This window comes from Elephantulus edwardii, unplaced genomic scaffold, assembly GCF_000299155.1.
Source record: "Elephantulus edwardii isolate Elephantulus edwardi_28Jun2011 unplaced genomic scaffold, EleEdw1.0 scaffold00189, whole genome shotgun sequence".
NCBI classification, from domain to species: Eukaryota; Metazoa; Chordata; class Mammalia; order Macroscelidea; family Macroscelididae; genus Elephantulus; species Elephantulus edwardii.
The window spans coordinates 4,382,655-4,399,337 of NW_006399939.1; the positions used below are offsets into that span (position 1 = coordinate 4,382,655).

A 16,683-nucleotide genomic window follows, 5' to 3' on the forward strand; every position below is an offset into this window, starting at 1 on the left:
TGGCCACCTCAAGAAGCCCACTCTTCTTGAAAGAAGCTCCTTAGTCCCTTCCCCACTCAGAGGCTTGGAGGGGAGAGGAGGGTCTGGTGCACCGGAAGTGGGCTCTGTCGGGCCTCTTCTCTTGGGGTGCTTCTCCACGGTCCTCTGGGCCTCAGGCTGTGGCTCCTCTCTGCATCACAGAGAGAGAGAGAGAGAGAGAGAGAGAGAGAGAGAGAGAGAGAGAGAGAGAACTAGCTCTCATCAGCCTCCAGCCGTGAATCATCAGCTGCATTGCCTGTTGCCCAGTTCTCCCGAGAAGATGAGGAGCCAGCCCTCCCCCAGCTCTGTCCACTCCGTCAAAGCTGGGGTACACCAGCACAAGCTCCACCCTGTCCTCTGGCCTCCCCAGCATGCATCCTGCGCATTTACTGAGGCCTCTCCTCTGTGTGTCTCTCTGTCTCTCTGTGTGTATGCTGTGTGTATGTAACATCATCCTGATGTCTCGTCCTCCCAGCTATTCCTGTGGATATTTCTTTTTATGGGTTTGGTTTTTTGAAACTGGGATTTGGGTGATAGTTTATCATGCAAATTGATTTCGCATTCAAGCTTTTGTACACATTTTTAGATCCTTAATTACAACTCTCCCCAGGTAACCACACTGCCCACTTCCTGTGTGGGATTCTCATTTCCACTGACCCTCCCTTCCTACTCTCTTTCTTTGGCAAATGCTGCCTTTTTTGCCCTTATATGGCAGGTTGTTCTAAGGAGCTTGTGGCTGTGATGGACACTTTGGCAGCCCTCCTCTTTCCATCTCTCTCTCTCTCTTCCTTTCCCCATAGCACTGTTTCATCATGGTTCCTCTACAGATTGAATTCTTCCAACCCTTCACACTCCCTAAAGCCACACTGCTCAGATCGTGTGTCTCTAGAATTCCTTAATCTCACTCCTCTGCCCACTGCTATTTCCACATGGTCAAGTCCTGGTTCAACTGCCACCTCCTCCCTGAATACCCATTCAGTACCACCTCAGCCTCCTCCTCTCATCAAGTTCACTCTCCTGGACTCCAGGGAGTCTCTTTTCTTATTTGTACCTGAGCTCTGATGGCCAAGTGGTAAGAAATTGCGCTATAATCCTGAAGGCATGTGGTTCTAATCCATCAGCTTCTCTATGGGATAAGGAGGGACAATCTCTGGCCCAGGGTCATTTATGGGTCAGTTCCAACTCAACAGTACACAACAACAACAATCATGTTACCGAGGAGGAATGTGTCAGGGATCTGTCCTGTCTCCATATCTTTTCAATCTGTATGCAGAAAAGATCATTCAGGGGGCAGGATTGGAGGAAGACTCATCGACAACTTGCATTATGCGGATGACACAACCTTACTTGCTGAAACTGAGGAGTGCCCAAAGCATTTGCTGCAAAGGGTCAAGGATTGTAGTTTGCAATATGGTTTGAAGCTCAACATCAAGAAAATGAAGATTCTCACCACTGGGCCAATTAGCAGCATCATGATAGATGGAGAAGGGATTGAGATTGTTAACAATTTCTGCTTGCTTGGTTCCACAATCAACACTCTTGGCACCAGCAGTCAGGAAACCAACAGACTAATTGCATTAGGAAAATCTGTCAGGGGCCACTCTAGAGTGCTAAAGAGTCAGGATGTCACTCTAGAGATTAAGATGTGCCTGATCCAGGTCACAGTCTTTGCAATTACTTGCTAAACAATGGAGAACTGGACAATGACCAAGGATGACAGAAGAAGAATTGATGCCTTTGAGTGTGGTGCCTGGAGAAGAGTGTTGAATATACTATGGACTGCAAAGAAAACAAACAGCTCCATCCTAGAGCAGGTGAAACCAAGCTGCCCCTTGGAGGCAAGGATTTTGAGACTCCATCTCACATACTTTGGGCATATAGTCAGGAGGATCATTCTTGGGAGAAGGATATCATGCTTGGAAGGGTTGTGGGACAGTGCAGGAGAGGAAGACCCAGAATGAGATGGATTGACACAATAACTGGGGTGATGAGAGTAGGTGTGTCAGAGACAATGAGATTGGTTCAGAGTTCTTGTGCATAGGGTCTCTATGAGTTGTCAATTTGATGGCACATAACAACAACCATGTGTCTTGTGAACAGGCCTTCCTGTCCTTCATCTGTTCTCACCACCAGTCCTTGTCATCAGTGACACAGGGGGTATTCAGGAGGGGTGGCAGGATGGTGCCAGGGAGACAGCAGGCAGACAGTAGATTCCAGGTGCATTTATTGAGCATCTGCTGTGTACAGGTGTTGTCTTAGGTCCCGCAGAATTCCCAGCTTGCTCTGAAAAGCTGTTCAGCTCTTAGGGAGTTGCACTGCTAGCTCAAAGGCCATGCCTCTCTCATGGCGCGAATGCATCCACTGCCGCACGGGAGAAAGATGAGCAATCTCTTTTGTGTAACAGCTTTAGAAACCCCGCCGGAGAGTCAGCTATGAGTCTGTTCCTACTAGACAACAAATGACTTTTGACTTTTCTGGGAGCTGGGAATTGGAGGTAAGTGGGGAATTACAATTGTGATAGCTCATAAAAAGGGAAGATAGGCTGGGGGTGGGGGGGCATGGGCTGCATCTGTACTCCAGACTTGAGAAGGCTGAGCAGGCTTCTTGGAGGACGTGGAGTCTGATCCAGGGCTCAAGTCGGTAGGTCGAAGGGGGAAGGACTATTGTAGCTAAAAGGACCAACCAGCTGTAGACTCCAAGGCAAGCAGCTGGGCAGGCTGGACTGGCAGTTGGCTCGATGATCTGGTGAGTGGGGGTGTGAAAAGTCAGCTAGAGGGGCAACTGATGGGCTGAATAGTGGGTGCACGGACGTGTGGGTTAATGCACGATACAAGAATGCATGGGTGGAGGGCGGCTGTGCAACTTGCTGGGTCAACCATGAGGTTGGAGCAGCCACTGGGAGCAGAAGGCATGAGGAAGGGAGGCCCTGGGCTGGGCAACTCTCCTCCAGTTGCCCTTTCGGTCTGTCCCTTCCCCCAGCCAGAGCCCAGGCCCTCTGGCCTCAGACCCCACCGTCCAGGAAGTACTGGAGATAGGACTATTTATAGTTGGTAGGGGCCTGCCCACCTATCGCCCCTCCATGCTTCCACAGGGTCAGGCACTTGTCACTCTGGACATTTCCTTCTATTCTTCTGGCCCTCGCATGGGGCATGGGGTGGCGCAGCCTCAGCCTCCCTCCACTCCCTCTGGTCTTATCTCTCTGCTGGCCTTGTTTCCTGCCCAGGAGATAGGACTAATGAGGCAGACCCCAGGTGAGTGTTTGTGAGAGTGGACCGTGGGGGCCTCTGTGTCTGTGAGGCTGGGTGGGCGGCTCGGGGTTCCAGCTCCACCCAGCCTGCGTGCCTGGCCAGCGTGTGGTGCTTGCTGGGGGGCATCCTACATGAGATATGCCAGAATGTAGAGGGCCCAGAAGTAAGGTTTCCAGGTATGGGATGGAGAGTCAGATGTGGGGTGCCAAGATATAGATCAGCCAAACGTGGAACTCCCAAGCATGAGGTATCTGGTATAAGGTGCCCATATTTTGAGCATTCACATATGTTGGGCACCTAGACAGGGAGCTTCAGATGTGGTATAGTCAGATGTAGGGTGCCCAGACATGGAGCTCTTAGATGTAGGCTGCCCAGATATGACTCCTCCCTGACCAAGACCCCAAGGCCACTACTGTGGAGGCCACTGTAACTCTTGACAGTCCTCCATTGTGTTTCCCAGAAGAATCAATGCCTCTCTGAGTTGTGCTGTTGGAGAAGAGTCCCGAATATCCCATGCGTTGTTGAAAGAACAATTAAGCTACAGCGGTCCCTAGAGGCGAGGAGGATGAAGCTTTGTCTGGTATACTCTGGGCGTTAGCGGGGGCCAGGCCTTGGAAAAGGACCTTTTGCTCGGAAAGGTGGAGGGTTAGTGGGCTAGAGAAAGACCCTTAGAAAGATGGATTGGCACAATGAATACAGTATATCAGAGATGCGGAGGTCTGCTGCTCACCGGGTCACTGTGAATCGTTCTTGACTCGATGGACCTAACAACCCAAACGTGGTGCCTTTTTGGAAGTTCAAATTCGCCAACAGCTTAGACAGAAAAAGATGGGCAAGTTCTTCCCATGTGATTTACAGCCTCTGAAAACCCACTGGAGGGTCAGCTGGGAGCCAGTCTTGACTTGATGGCAATGAGATATTTTTGGAGAAATCTTTATGGAAAGAGATAGTCCGCCTTTTCCACCTCAGCCAAGCTGGTGCCTTCAGTCTTTGTGCCAGCAGAGAAACCTAACACACTCAGAGAGCTCTTGGCCTAGATAAAGGGTGTCCATATACCGGGTATTCAGATGAGCTGTATTTAGACATGGAGCACCCAGATGTGGAGATGGGGGAGTCCACATATGACATACTCAGATGTGGGATTCCCAGATGTGGGCACTTAGTTAGGGGGGTGCTCAGTGGTTGGTACTTAAATGTAGGGTACCCAGTCACAGGACGGAGATGGAGGCTGTGCAGGTATGTGACTGAAAGCACACCTTTGCCTCCACCTGGCTTGAGTTGCTGCTTGAATCACAGCCCCTCTCAGCCTCAGTTTCCCATCTGTGAGACAGGGATGGGATGTTTTTCAAGGCCAGTGTAAGAATCCCAGGAGAGAATGGAAGTCACTGCATAACAAGAACACTTCACTTGTATGATTAAGGCAAGCGGTCTTGCATCGCTCAGAGGAGAAGGGAAAGGGGGTGCTGATGAGGCCCTGGAAGACATTGAACTGCAGGGAGGGGGCAGAGCTTCAGGGCTGCTGGACCTGCTGAGCTCAGGTCTGGCGCCTCTCCCCTGGGCCCTGGGACTTGCTTGGGAATGCTGATCTCTGGCATCTTGCCTCCAGCTTCCAGGAAAGACCCCAGTTCCAGTCTCCCTCCTCCCCCACCACCTAGCTGTCCACGTTCCACCCTGGACCAGGCTGAAGGAGCTCTTGTCAGGCAGCAGCAAGTCAGAGTGAGGTCCACAGAGATACCATCCCCCAATCTAGGCTGCAACCAGTACCCTGGTCAACCTCTTCAGGGACGTGGTCCAGAGAGAAGAGCTGGCATTTGGATGATTTTAAAGAAAAGTGTAAAGAGGGGGCAGGGCCGGCCTCAGGCAAGGAGACACAGAGGGAGAACTCTGGGCAGTAGAGACGTCTGTGTGCTCACTGGACACGAGTTCCCTGATGGCCCTCCCTTTCTGCCTCCATTCATTCAGCAAAGGGTTTTAAGCCCAAACTAAAGGAATTCTCACAGTCTCTCTGAATCCAACTTGAATTCCTGGCAGTTCCCTGTCAATGTATTACTCCAGCTATTGTTAATAATCTGCAGAAAGATTTTACTCACATGTGATACTATTCATGTGATAATGTTCAACAACTTCTTCATTCTATCGGATCACCTTTTCATAAACAGGCACAAGTAGAGATGACCATGGTTAGCCTGGAAATCTGAATGGATTGCCATGAAGTGCCTTATGAGATTCTTAAGGAAGAATTTGTAGACCTTGGTTGAAAATGCTCACATTTCTTTAAATCTTTGCATGATCTAAATGGGCAAATAGTTCATGTAGGAGGACTTTTATTCATTCTAAACATTGCCCTGTATATATGTACAATATCTGATTGAACACTTTGCCTTGACACTGGCCAAAGAGAAAATAACTTAGAGTTCAAACTTTCTGACATCATGTTAGAACCAACTCATAGTTGATCCTCCAGCAGGTTTTCTGAAGCTGTAAATATCATGTGAGGGTACAGCTCATCTTTGTCCCTTGGAACACCTGGTGGATTTAGAACAGCAGGGAGGACCCACCTTCAGGTTGGCTGTGCAGCTCCCTACAGACTATCGCACCAGAGCCCCCACTCAGAGACAAGTGGACTAGATGTACTTATCACTTGCTATTGGGCCTGTTGTTGAGGCTCATAGTTCCCATGATCGCAAAAGAAACACACTGCCCAGCTGTGCACTGTTCGCCCCATCATCGCTATGTTAGCAGCCACTGTGTCAGTCTAAACTGTTGAGAGTCCTTCCTTTTACCCCCACTTACCAAGCATGATGCTCTTCTCCAGGGAGTGGTCCAAAATGCCTGGGACCTGTCCCAAGTACATGAGACAAAGTCTGCACTTCTAAGGAGCATTCGCGCTCTCCTTCTTCCAAGTTACATTTGTGCATTCTTTTGGCAGTCCACAGTGCAGTACATATTCTCCAAAAATTCTATAGTTCAAAGGCATTGATTCCTCTTTGTTCTTCCTCATTCGTTGCCTAGCTTTTGCATGCATAAGAGATGACTTAAAATATCATGGCTTGAGTCAGGAGCACATTAAATGAGCCTGATAGGGAGTTCTGATAGCCTAGTGGTAAGACACTGGGCTGGAATCCCATAGGCATGCAGTTCGAATCCACAAGCTGCTCTGCAGGAAGAGGATGGACAATCTCTCCCCATACGATTAACTGCCTCTGAAAACCCACTCCCTGAAGGGTCAGCTAGGAGTCAGACTCCAAGCACACACCAACCAGGGAGCTCTGGTGTAGTCTGTAGGGATTTGTGCTACTAACTCAAAGTCCAGCCATTTGAATCTACCAATGGCTCGGGGGGGGGGGGGGGAAGTGTGTTGTCTCCTTTCATGTGATTCATAGCCTCCAAAACCAAAGGGGGGGTCAGCTATGGGTCAATTCTTAATCAACAACTATGAGTTTGAATTTTGAGTTTGATGTGCTGATGGAAGGAGCCTTGGTGGTCCAGTGCAATGGGAGTTGTGCTGTTCACTGAAAGGCCAGTGTTTCCAACATACCAGCTGGTTCCAGGGAAGGTGAGGGCTCACAGCCTCGGCAAACTCCTGGAGGGCTGCCTTCAGTTGGAATGGACCTGACAGCTGTGGGGTATTTTGTTTTCACATGCCAGGCGGGTCTCTGATTCTGTGAGTTGATAATGCTCCACCCTTTTTTTTTTTTATTTTATTAGTTTTAACGAACATTTACAGAGATTTTGGATTTTCATTCATTCGTTGTTGCGCTTTTTAAATGTTCCACTCTTAACTGAAAGGTGGGCAGTTCTAGGATACTTTAGAGACACCTTGGATGACACACCTGGCAATCTGTGCCTGTAAAGGCCACACTCAGCCTTGGAAACCCTCTGGAGCAGTTCTACTCTGCATCCATGGGGTTTATGCGACTCAACTAACAACTTGTCAGGCACGGTATTGTTGTTGTTGCTGTTAGGTGCCATGACTAACAGCAGCTCTGTGAACAACAGGTCCAACTTGCTGCATCCCACATATCAATCCATCTCATGGACAGCCTTTCTTTCTTTCTCTGGCCCTGCACCTTTCTTACCGTGAGGACTGGCCCCTCCGTCCAAAGTATGCGAGGTAAAGGTTCACCCTCCTGGCTTCTCAGGAACACCCTGGTCGCACTTCCTCCAAGACAGACTTGTTGGTTCTTTTAGTGGTTCATGGGATATTCAGTGCTCTTCTCAACACCACAACTCAAAGGTATTGATTTTTCTTTTTCTTCCTTATTCATTGTCCAACTGTCAGGTGCAAATGCATAGAAAGCAGTTGAAAATACCATGGCTTGGATCAGAAACACCTTAGTCTTTAAGGTGATATCCTTGCTCTTCAAAATTGTCAAGAGTCTTGGTGAGCTCTGGTGGCCTAGTGGTAGGAAACTGTACTGCAATCCCAGAGGTGCGCGGTTCAAAGCCACCAGATGCTCTGCTGAAGAAGGAGAAACAATCACCTCCTGTACCAGTCAGATCCAATTTGACGGCACACACATAAAAAGAATAAATAAATAAAAAATTAAAAAAAAATAAAAAACAAAATTGTCGAGAGGACCTTGAAAGCAAATTTCTCCAATGCAATATATTTTTAAAATGTGATTTTAATGAAAGTTTACAGAAAGGTTAGGTTTTCAGTCATTTATTGGCACACATTTTTCTCTCTCCTCCAATTGATTTGTAATACATGTTGATACCGAATCATTAATTATCATACATATAATGCCTAGTCCTCTACACATTTCACACAGTCCTGTCCTTCACATATTCCAACCTAGTATTCACTATCTGTCCATTCTTGTACTGTTCTTCTCCCCACCCCCCTGAGCAGCTATGTCCATTCTATTTTTATAACAGTGGCCTTATGTAGGATTTGTCCTTTTGTGATGGAATATTTCACTCAGCATAATGTCTTCCAGACTCACCCATATTGTGTAGTGTTTTACAAGGTCATTGTTTTTTTTAATGCTGTGTAATATTCCATTATGTGAATGATCATAGTTTTCTATCCATTGTTTTGTTTCTGTCATAGTTTTCTGTCCATGAATGTTTGTTGATGGGTACTTGAGCTGCTTCTTTCTCTTCTCTGGTATAGATCATTCTGCAATAAGCATGTATGAGATATAATTTCGCCCCAGTGACAATAGCAAAATTTAACAGGACAGCAACTAACAAGAGCTTGGAAGGATATGGGGAGATTGGGTCTTTCATACACTGCTAGTGGGAATGAAAATCCTATAACCACTATAGAAGGCAGCCTGGTGCATCCTCAAGAAGTTGGAGATAGAAATCTTATTTGGCCCAGCTATCCTACTATTGGGAATATACCCTAAAGAAACCAGAGCCATGACACAGACAGACGTATGCACATCCATACATCTGGGTGCTCACAGCACCCTCATTCACAATAGTGAAGAGATGGAAGCAGCCCAAGTGTAATATATTGTTTGATTTATTGACTGCTGTTACCATGGGTGTTGATTTTAGATTTAAGTAAGATGAAATTGTTGACAACGTCAATTCTTTCTCCATCTATTATGGTGCTGCTTATTGGTCCAAAGGTGAGGATTTCTGCTTTCCTACTGTTGAAGTGTGTAGTCTTTGAGCTTCTGCTGCAAGTATTTCAAGAGCTCTTTACTTTCAGGAAGCCAGATTGTGTCATCTGGACAATTCAGGTTCTTGGTTAATCTTCCTCCAATCCTAAGGCCATATTCTTCTTCATACAGTCTACCTTCTCATACAGATTGAATAGGCATGGCTCTTTAATGGCTGGCCCTGCCACCAGAGAACGTTGTGATGACAAAGGTCCAGAATATGGTACCAGATGGAGAATATCACAGCATTTAGCAGGCGGTAAACTGGAGAAGAGTTGAAAGGGCAGCTCAGGAAGACAAAACAAAAGAGCTGGAGTTGGAAAATCAAAAGGGCTGAACTCGCTCAGCATTTCTCAAGATGAAGGAATTGAAGAACAAATTCAAGCCTCAAGTTACAATACTTAAGGATACTATGTCCAGAATAGTGAATGGTCCAGCAAGCATTAAAAGATGGAAGGAATACACAGAGTCACTGTACCAAAAAGAATGGTCTGAAACACAAGAATGGATATCCAATCAAGAAGAAATGGTGATAAAGGAGGAAGTTCAAGCTACTCTGAAGGAATTGGCAAAAAAGAAAACAAAACAAAAACAAAACAGGGCCCCAGGAATTGATGGAATATCAATTGACATAATTCAATAAACAGATGCTGCCCTAGATGTGCTCACCAGGTTGTGCCAAGAAACCTAAAGGACACCTTCCTGGCCAACTGACTGGAAGAGATCCATACTTATTCCCATTCCAATAAAAAAAAGTGATCTAACAGTGTGGAAATTATCAAACAATATCACTAATTTCACACACAAACAAAATCTTGCTGAAGATTATTTAGAAATGACTGGAACAGTACATTGACAGAGAACTACCAGAAATACAAGCTGAGTCTAGAAGAGACCATGGCACAAAAGATACTTCTACCAGTGTCAGATGGATCTTAGCTGAGAGCAAAGGGTACCAGAAGAATGTCTATCAGTGTTTTATTGACTATGCAAAGGCATTTGACTGTGTGGACCACAACAAATTGTGGCTAACCTTGAGGAAAATGGGAACCCAAGAGCACTTGATTGTGCTCATGTGAAACCTGTACTTGGACAAGGAAGCAGTCCTCAGAACAGAGCAAAGAAATACTGCATGGTTCAAAATTAGGAAAGGATTGTGTCAGGGATATATCCTGTCTCCACATCTTTGCAATTTGTATGTGGAACAGATCATTCAGGAGGCTGGGCTTTATGAGGAGGAATGTAGGATCACAAATGGAAGAAGATTCCTCAACAGCCTACATTATGCAGTTGACACAACCTTGATTGCTGAAACTGAGGAGGACCTAAAGTGCTTGCTGCAGAAGGTCAAGGACTATAGTCTTCAATATGGATTGAAGCTCCACATTAAGAAAACAAAGATTCTCACCACTGGGCCAATTGGCAGCACCATGATAGACAGAGAAGTGATTGCTGTTGTTAACAATTTTAGCTTGCTCAGCTCCACAGTCAAATACTCTTGGTATCAGCACTCAGAATATCAAAAGATGAATTGCACTGAGGAATTCTGCTGTCAGGGACCTCTCAAGAATGCTAAAGAGTAATGATGTCTGTCTAGGGACTAAGGCACACCTGATCCAGGCCATGGTCTTCCAATTACTTGCTATGCATCAGATAGCTGGACAATGACTAAGGATGACAGAAGAAGAATTGATGCCTTTGAGTTGTGGTACTGGAGAAGAGTCTTGAACATACCATGGACTGCCAAGAGAACAAACAGGTCTGTCTTGGAGAGAGTGAAACCAAGTTTCTCCTGGAAAGCAAGGATTTTGAGGCTCCATCCCACATACTTTGGGCATTTTTCCAGGAAGGATCAGTCCTTGGAGAAAGACATCATGCTTGGAAAGGTAGAAGGACAGCACAGGAGGAGTGAATGACATGAATTGACACAGAAATTGGGGTAATGAGGGTAGGTGTGCCACAGACAATGAGATTAGCTCAGGACAAGGCAGCGTTCAGTGCTACTGTGCTCAGGGTTGCTATGAGTCGCAGGCAACTTGATGGCACACAACAACAACAATAACAACAACAAACCAGAGGAAGCAAGTGACGAACAAAGCAGGGCACAGTCCTGCCCAGTGAAGAATTTTCTCACAATCCCCTTGACTTTTAAACACTCCACTGACACTCCTATACTCTGTAAATCTACACTTTAACTCTGCTTTGCATATAAACATTAAATCTTCCTGTACCATTTTGACATACATGAAATTTTTCTAGAGATGGTCATGCAAGACCAAAACAATAGAATTCTTTATTGTTTTATTCAGAACATGCCAAGAAATGCTCGCAATTTCAGGAAAGCCCATGGGATGATGACAGAGTGGGATGTGGGGATTCCACTCAGCATTTCGTGTTCGTCTGTTTCTGGCACAGTCACCTTCGAGGTGTTTCTACAGACACCGAGCAATGCCAACGATTCATTATCTCTTCAGGAGCGCCCAGGCTGTGAGCACCTCCACGGATTCATTTCACACGGTGTTCTTCTCCTCTGTATGACAGTCAGAGCATAACATAGACTTGTTATAAGTTCAGAGGGGACTAGATTACATCACCAATGTAATTTTTTCAAAGCTCTACAGGGAATACTGTATGTTATCTATATAAAAAGAGGATGCTGGAAACAAGAGTTGAGAACCAATGGTGAAAGTGGATGAGATTTCAGGAACTCAGGGCCTGGCTTAGTTTGCTAGAGCTTCTGTAACAGTTATGCCACAAGTGGGGCAGGGGGAGTTCAAGGACAGACAGACATTCTTTTCCCAGGGTCATGGAGACTGAAACAGCATTCATCCGTTCCTTGTAGGTGGTCCAGGCATTCATTGTTTCCTTGATTTGTAGATAATCCTCAAGTGGTATGTTTCTTCTCTGGCATGGGCTTATCTCTATGGCTAATCTTCTTAAAGTGAAAGAGAGGAAGACCCTCAACTAGGTGGATTGACACTGTGACTGCTGCAATGAGCTCTTGTGTGTCATAAAGCCTGAGAATGGCACAGGATAGAACAGAATTAAGATCTTTTGTTCCTAGGGTCACTATGAATCATGCTTGGCTCAACGTCACCTAACAACAACAACAACAACAACAACCTTCTCAAAAGTGATTGGACTTAGGACCCACCCTACTTGAGTGTGATTGAAGTCACTTAACAATAGACATACATTTTTAAAATTCTATTTCCAAACAGGATTATGTTAAAGACATAGAGGTAAGTATTCCAACATGTATTTTGTTATTGTTAGGTGCCATCAAATGGACTATTCCTTGCAATGCTGTGAACAACAGATCAAAACCTTGCCCTGTCCTATGTCTGTTAGACATCTCCGCTAAGACCAAGCCCATTGCTGCAGTCACTGTGTCAATCTGTTTCATGAAAGATCTTCTTTTTTGCTGACCTTCTGCTTTTACAAGCAGAATGTCTTTTCCAAGGAGTGACCCCCTCCTGACAACATGTCCACCTTTTAGAATCATTGTACCATCCTGGGATGAGAGTGGAACCTCCCCCCAAGGCTTGGTCACAAGTGAGAGAGAAGAAGGACACTGTGGGTCTAAGGGCCATGTTCTTTCCTGCTGGTGATGAAAACACATATAACTGTTTCAGTTACGTTTCATTCTTTTTCAACGGCTTTCCTTTTCTCATGTTGTTCATGTCGTTGTGATGTACCATAAAGTTGGAACTGTCTCATAACTGACCTTGTTTTCATAGATTGTAAATTGCATGGGAGGAAGGTGCCTATCTTTCTAGAGCAGTTGGTAGATTCAAACTGAGTACCTTTGGGTTGGTAGCATAATTCCTTACCCACTAGGCCACTAAAGCTCCCTAAGTAATACACACTTGGTAGCAAAGGAATTCCACACTCCATCAGAGTGTGGAGTCACCTATTCTGCCCACTCTTTATTACAAAGCAGGGACAGACTACTGGCACGAATAATCTAGCGTGTGTTTCTGTGCACATTTATTACGGAATACTCAACCCCATTCATGGAAAATCTTTTTGCTCCCCAGAAAACCCAGCCCATAGTGAATCTACTGCTCAACAATCTGTGTTTACATGACCTAATGTGTTGTAGACACCTCTCCTGGGCCACAGAGAGAACTAAAGTCTTTTTTAAAAAACCTTCTATTTATTTGTGTGAATATGCCTTTATTTATTTGTCTTTTGTTATTGTTACTTTTTATCCCTTATAAAATGAATACATGAATATGGTTAAAAATAGTAAAAGTTAAATGTCTTTAGTCTCCCAAACACTGTAATTTGTGTTTTGATTTTGTGAACTAAACTTCAAAAATACTTTCTCCTGTTTCTCTATTTAATCACTTTGGATAGTATCTAAAGACAACCTCTCATGAAAAGTAGGAAAATTACTAACTTGTTGATTATAAGTTTTCCATGTCCAGGCTAATAGTTATTTAAGTACTGTTACATTATGATAATTGTTGCAACTGATTATAAAAAAAGTGAAATCTAACAACCAGTATTTTAAGTAATAGTATGACAAATAGGGATGTCATGCTTGGGAGGGTGGAGGGACAGCGCAGGAGGAGAAGGCCCTCTATGAGGTGGATTGATTCAGTGACTGTGGTAATCGGGATGGGTGTGTCAGAGACAGTGAGACTGGCACAGGACAGAGTTTAAGGCTGTTGTATATAGGGTCGCTATGAGTTGCAAGCGACTCAACGGCACGTAACAATAACGACGATAAATAGGGGGAAAAAAGATTGACGTTGCCAGCGATCTCATTTTACTTGGATCCACAATCAACACCCACAGAAGCAGTAGTCAAGAAATCAAAAGACGCATTTCTCTGGATACATTTGTGGTCAAGGACTTCTTTAAAGCGCTAAAGAGCAAGGATGAAGTTTAAAGAATACCGTTGAGCCGGATCCAAGCCACAATATTATCAATTACTTCCTCTGTACCTGAAAGTTTAACAATGAATAAAGAAGACCAAAGAAGGATCAACGCTTTTGAATTGTGGTGTTGAGAAAGAGTATTGAATACACTCTGGACTAGCAAAAGAACAAACAAATACATCTTGAAGTACCACCAGGTATTCCTTATGGGTAAGGATGGTGAAACTGCCTTTCACATACTTTGAACCTGCTGTCAGGAGGCATAAGTTCTTAGAAAAAGGCATCCTCCTGGGAGAGGTCAGTGAAAGAAAGACTCTTAACAAGATGAATTTACAGAGTGACTGCAGCAAAGAACGTAAGCGTAGTGGGAGGTTGAGGAAGGCCAAAGACAGGGCAGGGTCTCTATTTGTTGTTCATAGATTTGTTATGATTTGGGGTTGACTCAATGACACCTTACAACAACAGGGACTTTTGATGTGAACATTAGAGCCAGTCGAGAGGAGAGGAAAGGGCCAACGAGGCGATGGAAAGGCCTGGGTTTGAGCCCATGTTTTGCAACTCCAGGGCCAGGACTCTTCAACACTTGATATTGATGTCAGGAAACTAGATCTGAACTTTGGAAGTAAAGTTAACAGCACGGAGCATTGATCGAGGACTCATTTAGAGGAAGAGTCAGTGTTTGAAGGTGTAACGTCGCTGCGTACAGATGGCGTGGGGACTTCTGCACAGCAGATGGGCACACATTAACTTTTCAGAGCTGCACTGTGGAGTCTCTGTTAGGACCAGAGGGATAATCACGTTGACCACAGAAGCCTCAGTTGGTCAGACTGGTCCTGGACCAGGCAGCAAGTGATGGCTGATGCTTAGAAGGCACTACCCATCGACTCAGTCCTCACAATAATTTCCACATACAGATAGAGAGTAAGGCACAGAGGGGTTACATGAGCTATCTAAGATCAACCAGCCAGTTGAACAAGTCATGTATTACATTGGCAAAAGACTACTTTTAAAGTGTTAAAAAACTCCTCCTGTACCAATCAGATCTGATTGGACGGTACATGCACAAAATAATAATAATTTTTTTTAAAAGAAAGTGTTCAAAAGCAAAGGTGTCACGTTGAGGACTATGGCTCATTTGACCCATGCTGTGGTATATTTTCAGTCACCTCGCAGGCATGTAAAACCTGGACAAAAGATAAGGAGGGCCGAGAAGAATGGGTTCATTTGAATTATGATGTTGGTAAGGAGTGCCAATACTACTGCCAACAGCCAGAAGAACATAAATCTATTTTGGAAGAAGGACAGCCAAAATTGTTCTTCGGGGGATTGGAGAGACTTTTGTGTTGTGTCCTTTGGACATACCATAAGGAGGCATCAGTCCCTGGAAAAGGACATCGACATCCTGCTTGGTAAATCGGAGGGCCTGTGATAGAGAGGAAGCCTGTGAATGAGTTGGGTTGACACCGTGACTGTAACAATGGGTGAGAGCATTGTACACAAGGCCACTCTGAATTAGATCAACTCAACAGCACCCAAGAACAGCAACACTCAGCTAGCAAGTGGCAGAGCTGGGATTGGAGCCAAGGCAGGCTGTCTTTGCCCCTGCCCTAGGCGGGGAGGACATCTTTCAGATCTGCTGGGTCTTCATTCTGAAACACAACAGGAACAGTAACTTGTACACACAGGGCTGTTCTGCTCTTCTCTTTTCGGTTTTCCCAAGCGAAGGGCCTGCAGCTTTCTGTAACCTGGTCCGAGACTTAGAACAAAAAAAAATCAGTTCACAATAGGCTTTCACCCTGATGATGGGAAAACGAAACACGAGACCTGTTACCAACCTTCGTAAGAGACAGAAACATTAAGGGGGCAATTCATAATTATTGAACCAATGATGCTATAAAATGTGTGTTTTGAGCCTACACTCAGGAGGAACCAATCCTTGGACGGAGACAGCATGCTGGGAAAGGCAGAGGGTTAGAGAAACCGAAGACTCTATGAGGTGGATTGACACAGTGGCTGCAGTCATGGACTCAAGTGTATCAAGGATCGTGAGGCGAGGCACAGGACAGGCCAAGGTTCTGTTGTTCAAAGGTCATTATGAGGACGCCCGCCAGTAGGGAGCGGGCTGGGAAGACGCGGCGGCGGCAGGAGGAGCGCGAGGTCGCTGTGCGGGCGGCACTGGGGGCTCCCACGGCTGCCAGAGGCCACAGAGGCCTGCGTGAGGGGCCAGAACCGAGCAGCCGAGCAGCCGCGCATCGTCAGCCCCGCCAGCACCGCTGGTGGGTGGAGCAGCAGCAAGCGACAGCCGCCAGAGATGGCTACTCCCCCGTCAGTTTTTGTCCTTGCAATCTGCATCTTAATGATAACAGAATTAATTCTGGCCTCCAAAAGTTACTATGATATCTTAGGTGTGCCAGAATCCGCATCAGAACGCCAAATCAAGAAGGCCTTTCATAAGCTGGCCATGAAATACCAGCCTGACAAAAATAAGAGCCCAGATGCTGAAGCAAAATTCAGAGAGATCGCAGAAGCATATGAAACCCTCTCCGATGCTAATAGACGGAAAGAGTATGATACACTTGGACACAGTGCTTTTAGTGATGGTAAAGGACCGAGAAGTAGTGGAAGTCCTTTCGAGCAATCATTTAACTTCAATTTTGATGACTTATTTAAAGACTTCGGGTTTTTTGGTCAAAACCAAAACACTCGATCCAAGAAACATTTTGAAAATCACTTCCATACCCGTCAGGATGGTTCCAGTAGACAGAGGCATTTCCAGGAGTTTTCTTTTGGAGGTAGACTGTTTGATGACATGTTTGAAGACATGGAGAAAATGTTTTCTTTTAATGGCTTTGACACTACTAATCAGCATACAGTACAGACTGAAAATAGATTCCACGGATCTAGCAAGCA

The 16,683-nt window shown here is 45.4% G+C and overlaps 1 protein-coding gene across 1 annotated transcript in view; it reads left to right on the forward strand.

Annotated features, from left to right (window-relative positions):
• The first annotated feature begins 16,084 nt into the window (after window positions 1–16,084).
• LOC102870609 (dnaJ homolog subfamily B member 9-like) overlaps window positions 16,085–16,683 on the forward strand; it is a 3,177-nt gene continuing 2,578 nt past the window's right edge. The window contains exon 1 of the mRNA XM_006896771.1: window positions 16,085–16,680. Within this exon, the coding sequence (XP_006896833.1) occupies window positions 16,085–16,680 (596 nt within the window). The remainder of the gene's footprint in view (window positions 16,681–16,683) is intronic.